This window comes from Coptis chinensis, chromosome 7 (assembly GCF_015680905.1).
Source record: "Coptis chinensis isolate HL-2020 chromosome 7, ASM1568090v1, whole genome shotgun sequence".
NCBI lineage: Eukaryota > Viridiplantae > Streptophyta > Magnoliopsida > Ranunculales > Ranunculaceae > Coptis > Coptis chinensis.
The window spans coordinates 95467451-95480964 of record NC_141462.1 but is presented as its reverse complement, the minus strand read 5'-3'; the positions used below and the strand labels follow the sequence as shown (position 1 = coordinate 95480964).

At 36.3% G+C, this 13514-nt stretch overlaps 1 protein-coding gene across 1 annotated transcript; it reads right to left on the bottom strand.

The window, feature by feature from the left end:
* Positions 1–3535: 3535 nt before the first annotated feature.
* Positions 3536–6387, bottom strand: LOC147490230 (uncharacterized). The gene is made up of 3 exons (XM_086574830.1): positions 5975–6387; positions 4807–5127; positions 3536–4328 (listed from the first exon to the last, which is right to left on the bottom strand). The coding sequence occupies exons 1-3, from the start codon at positions 6385–6387 to the stop codon at positions 3536–3538; spliced, it is 1527 nt and encodes a 508-aa protein (XP_086430956.1).
* Positions 6388–13514: the final 7127 nt, after the last annotated feature.

The window sequence follows — 13514 nt, the reverse complement described above, 5'->3', positions numbered from 1 at the left end:
GATTTAAGAGGATTCTGGCGGAAGAAATGAATCTTTTGAAGCATTTCATCTGTCTTCAGTGGTGGGTAAAACTGTTCCATGAACAATTGAACAAGATTATCCCATGAGTCCACACAGTTTGGCATTTGGGCAGTTAACCAAGATGCCGCCTTGTCGGCTAGGGTGAATGGAAACACCCTAAGTTTAACTTGATCCGAACTTACGCTACGATGATGGAATGTAGTAAGAACTTGTTATATCCTATACATGTGTTAATAAGGCTTTTCGTGGTCTAAACCATGGAAAACCGGTAACAAGTTAAATATATTTGGAGGAATTAGAAAATTCCCCACTAGGTCTGCAAGAACGATGCACGACTTAGGGCCATCGTTTAGTGCTTTATATAAAATCAGAGAGAGGAGTCTCTGGTTCTTTAGCTATTGATGCAGGTGTAGTGTGTGAAATTCTAGATAGGCGTGTGGTATTTCCTTTACTAAAAACAAGCCTGATTATACTAGAATTAAAACTCCTCTGACAAAAGAGGCGAGGAGTGGAAGAAAGAGTACCTAAATGCCTCCTTGCTACGCGTATTAATAGCGTATTTGATACACAATCTCAGTGTATTTTAAGAAGTTGGAAACACTGGATATAAAAATAATTTGAACAAAAGGAGAGCTGGTGACTCACATAGGAAAATTGGGCTTCCTTCTGAAGGGACACGAGCGCTTGGAAACAGGCTTAATAGGGCGCATGCGCGCTCTTACCTTACACGATGTCCAGTACTTTGAGGGCGGGCGCGCCCAAATGATAGGGTTAATAGCGCGCGAGTGTACACTCCAAAAAATTTGATATTTTTATAGTAGTTTGCTAAGACGTCCAATAAATCGCCTGTAAAAGTTTAGATCAATCGGAGTTAGGAAAGTCCGTCTACTGCCCTGTAAAGTTTGTGAAATAGTTTTCGGACACAACACAAACAACTGAATGGTTAACCAATCAAAACAGAGCAAAAAATCGCCAAAATTTTATTAAAGAATCCTGACAGATCATACGTATTCCTGTAAAATATTTAGAGCAATTGGAGTTCTACAAATACTCTTTATTGGTTGTTGTTCCAGAAATTAAGTGTTGCAAAACTGCAGAAACACACTGTAAACAATCCACTAGTTAGGTGGTCAAAACAAATAAAAAACACTTCAAATTTTTACTGTAAACTCCTAACTTATGATAGATACGTCTGTAAAAATCTTAGAATTTTTGGAACTGCCTAAGTAACCTTACTCATCAGTGTTTTCCGGAACTTACGGTTAGAAAGCTAAAATGCAGCACTATAAAGATGGTAATAGTTCAGTAAATAAAACAACTAGGAAAAATCTGAAAATAATCCAGTAAATAAAAAACACCCTATATATTATCCCTGAAAAATTTCAGAATTTTTGGAAATTTAAAAATACCTTTACCGCAGTGTTCTTCACTGTGAATCCGCAGACACAAGGGAGGGCGAGTGCGCTCGGAACAAGGCAAAATGGAGGGCGGGCGCTCCTATGCCTAAAACAGTGAACAGTACCAAAAATACAAAAAATAAGAAAGAAAAATTAAAAGGGTGGGTGGGTTGAGAATGTGGGATTGCCCCTTGGATTGAACCAATTGAATTCTTGTCCTGAATGAGCTTAAGATGGCAGCGATGCCATTTGATATTGACAAATTTACGCAAACCAACTATCTATGTGTAAACACAAATAATCAATTAACTAAATAAGTGCTTAGATCAATATTCCTACTCTTAAATAATGAAGTAATATAAAGAGTACGGATTCGTTCCACTCCTAAACTATCAAGACATAAATGGAATTCAACTAATCAAACAAAAAGAACAATGATGAGAGTGATATTGTGTTGTGAGATTTATACTCTACGATTATACTATCAATTGATTTTATACTAATATTAACTAAAGTAATTAAATATAGATTAATCAAATATGGAGAAAGCTAGAAAGAGATTGAAATCCACTTTGTAATTTCTTAACATGCTAGCATAGATTTGTATAGAAAACCCTAGTCTAGATATTCTCACACAAGGTTAAAATATAAAGACTAGACCTTTGTAATTAACTAGTATCATAAAACAGTAATAAGAAAGCAAGTAAAACTTATCACTGAGGATTGTGCTCGGCACAATTTCCTTAAGATCTAAAAACGCCACGGTATGGTTCTTTGCCGACCTCAAGCGTGCACGCCTCCCAGATACAACAAGTGGATGAAACGTGTCACCAGCCAATGACCAGCTCTGCATGAACTCTCAGCATACTCCAGACAAGTTTTTAATCAGAGGAAAATAATGTTGTGTTTTCGTGTTTTGATAAACAGGAGAGACCTTAGTTTTATAGATCTGAAAAAACGCAACTCAAGGCTAGAGTCACGACTCCTCATTGCCTGATTTATGGTTTGACTCGAATCAAGGAAAGATTTTGTAACTGTTACAGTTTTGGAAAGAAGACCAAAAATGCAAAAACAAGCCCAGTACTCGCACCCACGCGAAGCCCAATTGGGTAGATTTGCAACCCCTTGCCCCGGCGTGTGTGGGCACACATGCATTCTAAGGTTTTCTTCGAGCTCCCACCTCCCGAGCCCCCAAAACCAAGGAGGCCTTGTGTGCGCGAAAGCACCTCCTTATATCTCTATACACTATCCCTCCATAAGGACACAACCAATATAAACTTAAGAGTCTTAAGTTTAGTAACCAATGTGGGACTAAACCCACATTAGAGTGTAGTAGATACAAAAAGGTCATGGGTTCAAACCCATGAGGACACAAATTCCTTCACATTTCCAACAATCCCCCACATGAATGGAATTATTAAGAAACGTAAGAAAAAAAAAAAAAAAAAAAGAATGTCCGAGTATGAAGAAGTTATGAATGGGTGAAGGTGTCATAACGACTTGAACCTTCGCTGTGTTTTGTCTTTTACTAGTTGACCCGGTGACCTTAGTCTTGAACTGCTCAACATATATGTAAGCAAGTCAACAGTAACACACATAACTTCAAAAATCATCATAGAGTTCCCTCGGTTGTGCTCATAGCCATGAGCTTCCTGTGTTTCATGAGTGCTCTAGAGAACAAGCCTATATGTTCTCATAGGAAGCGGCTTTTACTTCCTCACTCATATAGGTGCCTCTATCGAGTGTAATCAGATCTTTACACCCCAATCGAAAAACCAGCTATATAGAAAGCATTAAGAGTATTCACTCATCCTTTAAATGATCTGAAGGTACTACTACATCATAGGGATGGGTACGAGTTTTCACTCTAGGTGTAGTACCCCCACAAATCACGCAGATAACTTGTTTCCCCATTGAACCTTGATCCTGGGATCTCCATTCACGAAGGTTGGGTGTCAGTTATCGGTGATTTAATTAAATAGGCAATTAGTCTTTAATAGACTTTAGCCCCATCCCCCTCGATGTATTAAAAACCAACTCTCTAGCGAGGCCTTTAGTTAAAGGATCGCTAAAATTTTCTTTTGACCTCACAAAGTCAATAGCTATGATCCCATCTCTTAACAACTCGTCGACAAGTTGTTATGTCTTCGACGAATATGTCGAGATTTCCCATTATAGGAAGTATTTTTGGCCCTCAAGATAGCAGCTTGGCTATCACAGTTGAATAGAGACAGTGGAACAGGTTTAGGCCAAAGCGGGATATCCATCAAAAAATTCCTGATCCACTCTGCTTCCTCACTAGCTTTGTCTAAAGCTATAAACTCAGATTCCATAGTGGAACGGGCAATGCAAGTTTGCTTAGATGATTTCCAAGACACTGCACCCCCTGCCATAGTGAACACATAACCACTAGTGGATTTAGATTCCCGAGAATCAAGAATCCAATTGGCATCATCATTACCCCTCAAGCAATACCGATATCTGCCATAATGAACACCATAATTTGAAGTATATTTCAAATATCTCAATACCCTGATAAGAGCATCCCAATGCTCATTGCTGGGATTTATGGTGTATCTACTAAGTTTGCTTACGGCGTAAGCTATGTCGGGTCTAGTGCAGTTCATAAGATACATGAGACTGCCTATAACCCTAGAAAACTCTAACGGAGATACACCTAATCCAGTATTTTTTGTCAAATGTATAATAGGATCATATGGTGTTCTGGCAGGTACACAGTCAAATTGATTAAATCTTTTAAGCATTTTCTCTACATAATGAGATTGAGACAAAGTAATTCCATCATAATTATACACTATCTTAATGCCAAGAATGACATCAGCGATACCCAAATCTTTCATGTCAAAATGCTTACTCAAAAAAGATTTAGTCTTATTGACGGTCTCTAAACTGGTTCCAATGATCAACATGTCATCCACATATAAACAGATAATTACACCAGATTGTTTCTCAAATTTACAATAAATGCATTTATCTGCCTCATTAATATTAAAACCATTAGAGATTAGCACACTATCAAATTTCTCATGCCACTGTTTAGGAGCTTGTTTGAGACCGTAAAGAGATTTCTTTAGCCTACAAACTTTTCTCTCAAGGCCTTCTAAAACAAACCCTTCGGGTGATCCATATATATCTCCTCTTGTAATTCCCCATTTAGAAATGCCGCTTTTAACGCCCATTTGGTGAATTACTTAGATTACGAAATAGAAAGCAAAGGCTATTAACATTCTGATAGATGTAATCCTTGTCACAGGAGAGTAAGTATCAAAGAAATCAAACCCTTCTCTCTGTTTATAGCCTTTTGCTACTAATCTCGCTTTTATATTTATCAATGGATCCATCTGCCTTAAGTTTCTTTCTAAATAACCATTTATTCCCAATAGTTTTACAACCAGGGGGCAACTCAACCAGCTCCCAAGTGTTATTGGTTATAATGGACTCATATTCACTTAGAATGGCCTCCCTCCAAAAAATGGCATCAGAAGATGACATTGCTCCTAAATAGGTCTGAGGATCATCCTCTACCAAGAAAGTAAGGAAATCAGGTCCAAAAGAGGTGTTAGTCCTAGGTCTCTTGCTCCTCCTGAGTTCAATTTCATCTTCAGCAGAAGAATCTTCTCGAACTCTAGGAGCAAGTGTAGAAGAACTTCGGAGTCCCTCTTGATCTCTCAATAAATGGGAATTTATCCTAAAAAAAAAAAGATCCCTAGACTCAATAATGGTATTATCATCAACAAATTTATTTTTAGATTTGAAAACTAAAAACTGAGGCACCGCTATTCCAAAATAAAGACACAATCTACAGTTTAGGGCCAAGTTTAGTCCTCTTGGGTGTTGGTATAGATACCTTAGCCAAACACCCCCACACTTTAAAAGAATCTATAAGTCGGTGTCCTATTTTTCCACATCTCATATGGAGTTTTATCTGTGTGTCTTTAAAAGGTATCTTATTCAGAATATAACAGTCCGTTAGCAAAGCCTCCCCCATAGGTTCATAGAAGCCCCGAGCTATTGATCATTGAATTGATCATATCTTTGAGAGTCCTATTTTTCCTCTCTGCTATCCCATTGGATTAGGGGAGCATAAAGAGGGCATGGTCTCATGTACAATACCATTATTTTCACAAAATTTATTGAAAGGACCGTAATATTCACCTCCTCTATCAGACCTAACTATTTTTATTTTCTTGTCTAACTGGTTCTCAACTTCAGTTTTAAAGGAAATAAATTTAGCTAAGCTATCATCCTTACTCTTAAGAAGATAAACATGACAGAAACGTGAAGCATCATCAATGAATGTAACAAAATATTTATTACCTCCTCTAGTCATGTAACCTTTAAGATCACATAAGTCAAGTGTGAACCAATGCCAACAACTCGGTGTTTCTTTCTACCTTTTGAAAGGTTTCCTAGCATATTTAGATTCTACACATACTTCACATCTCTTATTTTCAGAAATAGTATTCTTGGATATGTTACCTAGATGCATCAGTTTTTTAATTGAAACATTATTAACGTGTCCAAGTCTACTATGCCACAGATCAAATGACTCAACCATATAAGAAGAAGTAGATGCTTTATTAAATTCAAAATCAGTTACATTGAGCTTAAACAAGCCTTCATCTAAATAACCTTTACCCACAAAGGTTCCCCCCTTAGTCAAAACAAATTTGTCTGACTCAAAGACAAGTTTGAACCCCTTCTTACTTAAAAGGGAACCAGAAACCAGATTTTTCCTAATATCAGGAACATAAAGAACATCCTTCAAATTAAGAACATTTCCAGAAGTGAACTTCAAATTAACAGTCCCTTTTCCTTCAACTCTAGAAGCAGATGAGTTACCCATGAACAGACTTTCTCCTTCTCCCAGAGGAGTGAAGGACGCAAATGCACTTTTAGTGCCACAGATGTGTTTGGTAGCCCCAATGTCTACCCACCAGTCAGTCATGTTACTCACCAAGTTAACCTCAGTAACCACAGCAGAAAAGTTACCATCCTGAACTACATTTGCTTGTGCCTTATCTTTCTTCCCATCATTCGGACCTTTTTGAATTTACAACCGGGGCTATATGACCTCGAGATCCGCAAAATAGCAATGAATTTCGTGATTGTAAGGTTTCTTTTAAAGTGAGGTTGGGACTGCTTATTCTTGTTCGCATATGGTTTCTTTTTGACGGGAATTTAGTTGATTTAGACTTAGAAGAACTAGCGGCAAATTACCTTCAACCAGTTAGCCTTTTAGCCTTCATTTTGAAGTCTCCACATTGATTTCAAATTCCTGTTATCCTCCTCGATCCGAAGGTTGACGATCGATCTTCTAGGGACATCTCTTTCTTCTTATGTTTGAGATCGTTTTTTGTACTCCTTCCATGAGGAAGGGAGTTTCTCAATTATGGAAGCAACCCGAAACCTTTGCAGATTTTATAACCTTCCCCGCAAAATCTCATGAATGATTATTTGCAGCCCTCCACTTGAGAAACAACAGATTTCCCATCTTCCATCTTGAATTCCGAAACTTTCCTACAAAAACTTCTTAGAACCTGCATCTTCAAGTAGCATACTTCTTATCAAGCAAATTCCACAATTCTCAGAAAGTCATACACACAAAGATAAACATCATACAAATCAAGGGAAAGACAATCAAGTATATAATTTCGACATAAATAATCTTTTCTTTTCCCATCCGTCCACACCACCGTAATCCACTGTGTTCATCTTCATTTTCATTGTACATGGGTTTCTCAATCGAAATCCATTCAACCAGGTTTTAGTAGTCGATAAAATCGCATTTTTATCCGCCAAATGCTTAAAATTTCTGCCATCAAAAATTTCAGGTTTGATGACTTACCACTAGGTTTCTCCATTAGCAAAGATAAAGAACAAGCGAAAGCACAATACTAGATAATCACAAGTTTTTTCGCCTTAAGATTGTAATTAACTAGTATCATAAAACAAAATAAGAAAGCAAGTAAAACTTATCATCGAGGATTGTGTTCGCACAATTTCCTTAAGATGAAAAACGCCACGGTTGGTTGCTTTGCCAGTAATTGGATGAGCGTGTCACCAGCCATGACCAGCTCTGCATGAACTCTCAAAGATACTGCACAAGTTTTAATCGAGGAGGAAAAATAATGTCAAGGTTTTTTTTTGATAAACAGAGAGACCTTAGTTTTATAGATCTGAAAAAACGCACTCAAGGCTAGAGTCCGCGACTCCTCATTGCTCTAATCAAGGAAAGATTTTGTAACTGTTAAAGTTTTGGAAAGAAGACCAAAAAACGCAAAAACAAACCCAATTGGGTGGATTTGCACCCCTGCGGCGTAACATGCCACAAGGTTTTCTAGCTCCCACCTCCCCGAGAGCCCCCCAACCAAGGAGGCCTTGTCTAGAGCACCTCCTTATATCTCTACACTATCCCTCCATAAGGACACAACCAATATAAACTTAAGAGTCTTAAGTTTAGTAACCAATGTGGGACTAAAGCCCCCCACATTAGAGTGTAGTAGATACAAAAGGTCATGGGTTCAAACCCATGAGGACACAAATTCCTTCACATTTCCAACAACCTTTAATGATCCCTAATTACTTTATACTATCTCTAGTCATAAACTAATTAGCATGAGAGAAAGCTTGTTCCAATTCTCATAGCAAACTCACTATTCTCTAGTTTAGGTTAAACTCTTATTATCTCTAAGTCAATAAAAAACCTAAACTTAAAACCCTAAACAACAAATCTATACTAACAAATCAAGTCCTCTCAAAGCTTCATTCAAACTCCCTCTAATGGGAGTTTAGCTTTGATTCATGGGACTATCATGAACAAAAGAATGAAATGAAGACATAATGTAAAAAAGAAGTAATTGAATTGAATAAACTAAAGCTTTTATTAATAGGTTCTAATGGAGATAATTATAAACCCTAATTAAACTAAACTAAGTGGGAGAGAAAGAGAGAGAGAGAACCCTAATTTATTCTAACTAATGGAAGGGAGAGAGAGAACCCTAATTTAAAACTAAACTAAAGAGGGGAGTAGCCCAATTTTGTTTTAGCCTTAACCCTCTTTATATAGGAGAGGGTTATTTTACAATTTTGTGCATGGGCTTTGGAGCTATGTTTTGGGACATTAAATCAATCCCAAAACCTAATTACTTAAGTCTAAAAAGGGTTTCTTTGCGCAAATTTACTGCAACACCCTTTTCGTCCACTTTTACTACTCTGATTGGGTCAAGGCATAGACCATTAGGAAGCTCTTTCTGAGTCGGTCGTTTACAATAATAGGCCCAATTCCGAGGTCTGAGTCCAAAGATACGGCCTGTGTAAGTTCTGTTGACTTTTATGCTCTTTTTCTACCCGCGTTGACTTTGAATTTTCAGCTTTGACTAGGCTTTAAAAAAGCTTTTTCTCCTTGAAACTTGTGCTTTAACTATAGAACTTCTTAGTAACCAACCTTTGCTCATTTCTCTTGCAAAAGTGTCTTATTTCTTCACATATTTGACTCAAAGACCTGTAATATACAAAATCACGTAAACAGTACTAACTCTTATTTATTATACACATAATTGGTCTAAATATAATATTATTAAGGGGTTAAAATTATTAAGGGGTTAAAACTACAGTTTTGGGCTTTTATCACTGATCCTGCTCTTGCTTCTAATGTTGCCCCTATCTGGTAAGAAAATGAAATTTCTCCCTCTGACTGTGAATGAAGAAACACTTTTCAAAGTTCCTGTGAGTATCCCCCCTCTAGTAAGTCTTTTGAGAAAGTAGTTATACCCCCAGGCCACCAGTTCAAGATCCTTCTATAGGTTCTGAACAGGGTGGTAACTATGTACCTTTGACTATTGACCCTTCTCTACCTGATAACCGAAAGGGGCACTACACCAAAATAGCTTTTTTGTGATGCCTATTTGGCGTCACAATTTAGGCATCTCAATTTGTGTCACAAAAATTTATGATGACATTTTGGCGTCAGTAATTTGTGACGGCATTTTGGCGTCAGTAATTTTGTGACGGTATTTTGACGTCAGTAATATTATGACGATATTTTGAATTTGTTGCGGCATTTCGGCGTCAGTAATGTTGTGACAGTATTTTGAATTTGTGACGGCATTATGGCGTCACAAAATATATTTTAGAAAAAAATAATAATAATTGGTTGCTATTATTATTATTACCATTATTATTATTATTATTATTATTATTCAAGATACAACTAGCCCTAGCCATCACCGGTTGCTATATGAACTAGCCAAGATACAACTCTTTTAAAAAATAATCCATTCCATAAAATACACAATCACACCGTCAATCCCATTCAAGAATAAAACATTCATTACATCACTCAAAATGATCAAGTCACTTGTAAGCACCAAGTACTTCAATTTTCCAAGTGAAAAGTAAAATACAAATCACTTGTAAACACCAAGTACTTCAATTTTCCAAGCAAAAAGTAAAATACAAATCACTTGTAAACACCGAGTACTTCAATTTTCCAAGCGAAAAAGTACATTACATTATGCTTACAACTAGCTAGAAAGAAAGTCTTTTTATTAGAAAGTGTCCAAGTGGCAATATCAACCACCTCCATCCTTCAAGGCCAGCAACAAACAAATGCCACATGTATTACCTATTTCATTTAACAAAAGAGTTTAGATAGACTTCTACCTTAAAATGTAATGAGAGATATATACAACAATAGGTTCACTTATACTAATTAAAACTAAGTGACATAGTTTCTAGTCTACCAAATTAGTAACATAGCAAGAAGGTAACCATGCCACTAGGATATCAAAGAAGCTATAGGCCATTACTATTTGACAACACAACACTAATACACAGTAAAGCACCTATGGGAGCCTCTTTGGCCCTATAAGCTATATGAACAACAAGGTGACATATATACAACTAAACGGATACTGCCTCTACCTTCTAGTATATAGCCTGGTGTCATAAAATGTGGACACTGGCTTACATTAATAAGATGGTGTATCACACAATTTAATTTGCTTTTTCTTGTTCGTTTTTTATCCTTAAAACAAAATTTCATGGAGACACACAAAGATCACATAAAGAATGTCCTAAACTACCATTACCCTTTGCACCCTCCACAGCTAACCTCAGCACTAGTTACAGATTATGTGGTCCGCTAGCAGAGACCATGGGAAGTTGGGAACCCCAAAGTAAAGCAGAAACTTGGTAAAAAACTAAGCATAGAAGTAGCAACTACTGACTACAATTATTTCGCAACAGAAACTTCGAGAAAAAACAATGTGTTTGCAACTAGCCATATATATCACCATACAAAACATTGCCTACCTCTCGACTTGCACGATTTCCAATATATACAATAACATTCAAATCAGGGAGCCACTTCTTAAACTCTTTCGCCCAGTTGGACAAAGTCGACGATTGGTACAACAACAAGAAAAGGCCCATGGATTTGTTGAGCATTCTCAGAAAAAATTCAAAAGAAGATATTCTTGAGAAAAGAAGGTATAACCAAGGTTAAAAACCATATCATAAAGAGCCTAAAGATCGTGCTAAGAAAACCTAGCATGGAAACATAATGAACAGTTTTGCCAAAACCCATCTCATCAGCAAGAATTACATTTGTATCATTCCTCCAATTGTCACAAACAAACCAAAGATTACCATATTACTAAGGATGTTGCAAATTACCTATACATCACTCCTGAAAGGTGGATATAGCATACCTGTTAACCATAAAGTTTAAGCCCTCAAGCTGATAATCTCGAAGTTTTCCTCCTTTCAACCATTCAGGCTGTTCATCAAGCTTTCGAAGACTAGCTAAACAGTAGTAGAAAAGAAATTTAAAAAGAAAATTATGAAAGAACTTGAAGGAATCTTTAAGGACATAATATACTTAGAAAGTTGAGTTGCAACACTCAAAGGATGACTAGAAAAATTGTAAAACTATGCTGAGCTATGTAGTCAAAAGCCGAAAGTGCCACTAGGCACACTAGCGACTCAGTAGTGACACACTCAAAACTTGAGGTGCAGATCAGCCCAGTCCATTCACACAATCAACTTATTTTCCTAGAAAATCTTCCTTTCACAGTTTATGTTCGAGGAACTCTCACTATCTTGCAATAATGATTGAAAATCTCTAAACGAAAAACCTCAAATAACTTTTCAACAACTAGAAGCATGATTCGTATATGCATCCAAACTCAAAACTAACCAGAATCAATAATCTTTTGCAATATATATATATATATATATATATATATATATATATATATATATATATATATATTATTAAAGTTATAATACAGACAATATAATATCTACACATACGAAGTAACACATATTGAAGTAAACATCTAGGTATTATTGAGGCTAGCATTCGAGTGCAACTAGTTGCCATGAGTGAATGGTGGAGAGTTGGATTATGTATAGCAACAACTTCAAACCCCTGCTCCCTAGACACATATGACATTTTCCCCTGGTTTAGTTAAAGGAGTTAATGTGAATAGACACAAAAACTATTTTAAGGTAACCTATCAGTGCAAAGAGGAAACACAAAATCAGCAGAATAAGATTAGAAAACATAAACTTGTATAGAAAAAACTGATCTGATATATAGCAATGTCTTTTTATAGGTATAGAAAAAACTAAACAAGGCAATGCAAGAAACTTGATTCCTTAAGACAATTACAATACAAATGGATAAAAACATACAAGATTGCTAATGCAAAAATTTATTTGACCTAAAGCAGTAAGAAATGAAAAAGATAACGATAATTTGATGATAATTATTCATTCAAAACCAGAGATGCAACTAGAAAAGTAACAAGATTGGTTTGCTCCATATTCGATATCAGTGATCTGATGATAACCACGATAAATAGGAATGTAAAAAACAAGTACTACGGTCCAGCCAAGAGTTAGCCAAGTCCATTATTTGTTTCATGAATGGATTGAATATTTGAGATTCCACTTAATACTTGCAAAGACATATAACGTAAGTAGAATACTCATTTAAGCCATTAAGTGAAATCTTGCCCAATGTTATTCAGAGAACCGTCTCTTCAAAAAAAATTATTTGCTGTAATACTCTAATTATGTTACCACTCTAAATATCTTTACACAATTAATTTATTGTCAAATGTCCACTAAGAAAGTATAGATCATCATATATCATGGAATCTCACAAGAGATGTAATTTATGGTAGCCACACTTCCTATATGCTGGATTGCTAGCCTAACATGAACATTTCATTAACTACTGTATACATGTATGTCTCAGTTCTCAATTCATTCTCAGGAAACTTCTTTCCCCCTTTTCAGAAGTGTGAGAAAACTAATACTGTTATCGTGAAAATAGTACATGTTTGTGTCCGAAGAAGTAATTCTCCCTTGCAGGGAGAATCCATGATTTCCAGTTCAGAATGACAAATCTCTGTAAGCCCTTTCATAGGGAATAATGGTTGCATTGTTCCTTGCTTCTTTTGGCAGTCTTGCTTTCAGCACAACAGCTCCTTGCAAAGCTTTAGCAATAGAAAATTGTACCACCAGCTAATTATCAATTACTGAAGCTGTGAAGCATTCACAAAAGCAGTGCTTTTCTTCCATAAAATGAGAAGTTTTATATGCCATAATTGTTCAGAAAACTCCACAAGAGACTAAGCAATTAAATGGAGTTACCTGTTGCAGCTGCAGCAGTAAGAGTTATAAGATCCTCTGGGGTTCTAACGCCAACAACCGACCTTACAACGAAAGCCACCCAATCATGATCTGCACTAGCTAATTCTGCAATTTCAAGACAATGTGATGCTAAGAGCTCTGTAGCTGATGCCACAGATCCTCCCATTTTTTAGTTATTGGAGTTCTCTGTTGCAATAACACGAAAGTAAACATAAATTGACCGAATTCAATCAACCATGCAAGACAGTAAAGTTACAATTTTTTCACACCAAACATTAATGAATTCAAACTAGATTACACTAGAATAATAAACTAAGTAAATTAGAAATTTGAATACCCTAACTTGATTTCAAATTAATCACAAACTTTCATCGCGTAAGTACCTTTCTCCATTAAATCAATCACATC

Bases quoted from the DNA above. Each gene is read 5' to 3' on its own strand.
- LOC147490230 (XM_086574830.1), bottom strand. From the start codon at position 6,387: ATGACTGACTGGTGGGTAGACATTGGGGCTACCAAACACATCTGTGGC. The intron at 5,128-5,974 runs GCATAGTAGACT...TTTTTTTTTTAG, and splicing joins GTTGAGTCATTTGATCTGTG to GATAAATTCCCATTTATTGA. The intron at 4,329-4,806 runs GTTATTTAGAAA...CATTGGAACCAG, and splicing joins AAAACTATTGGGAATAAATG to TTTAGAGACCGTCAATAAGA.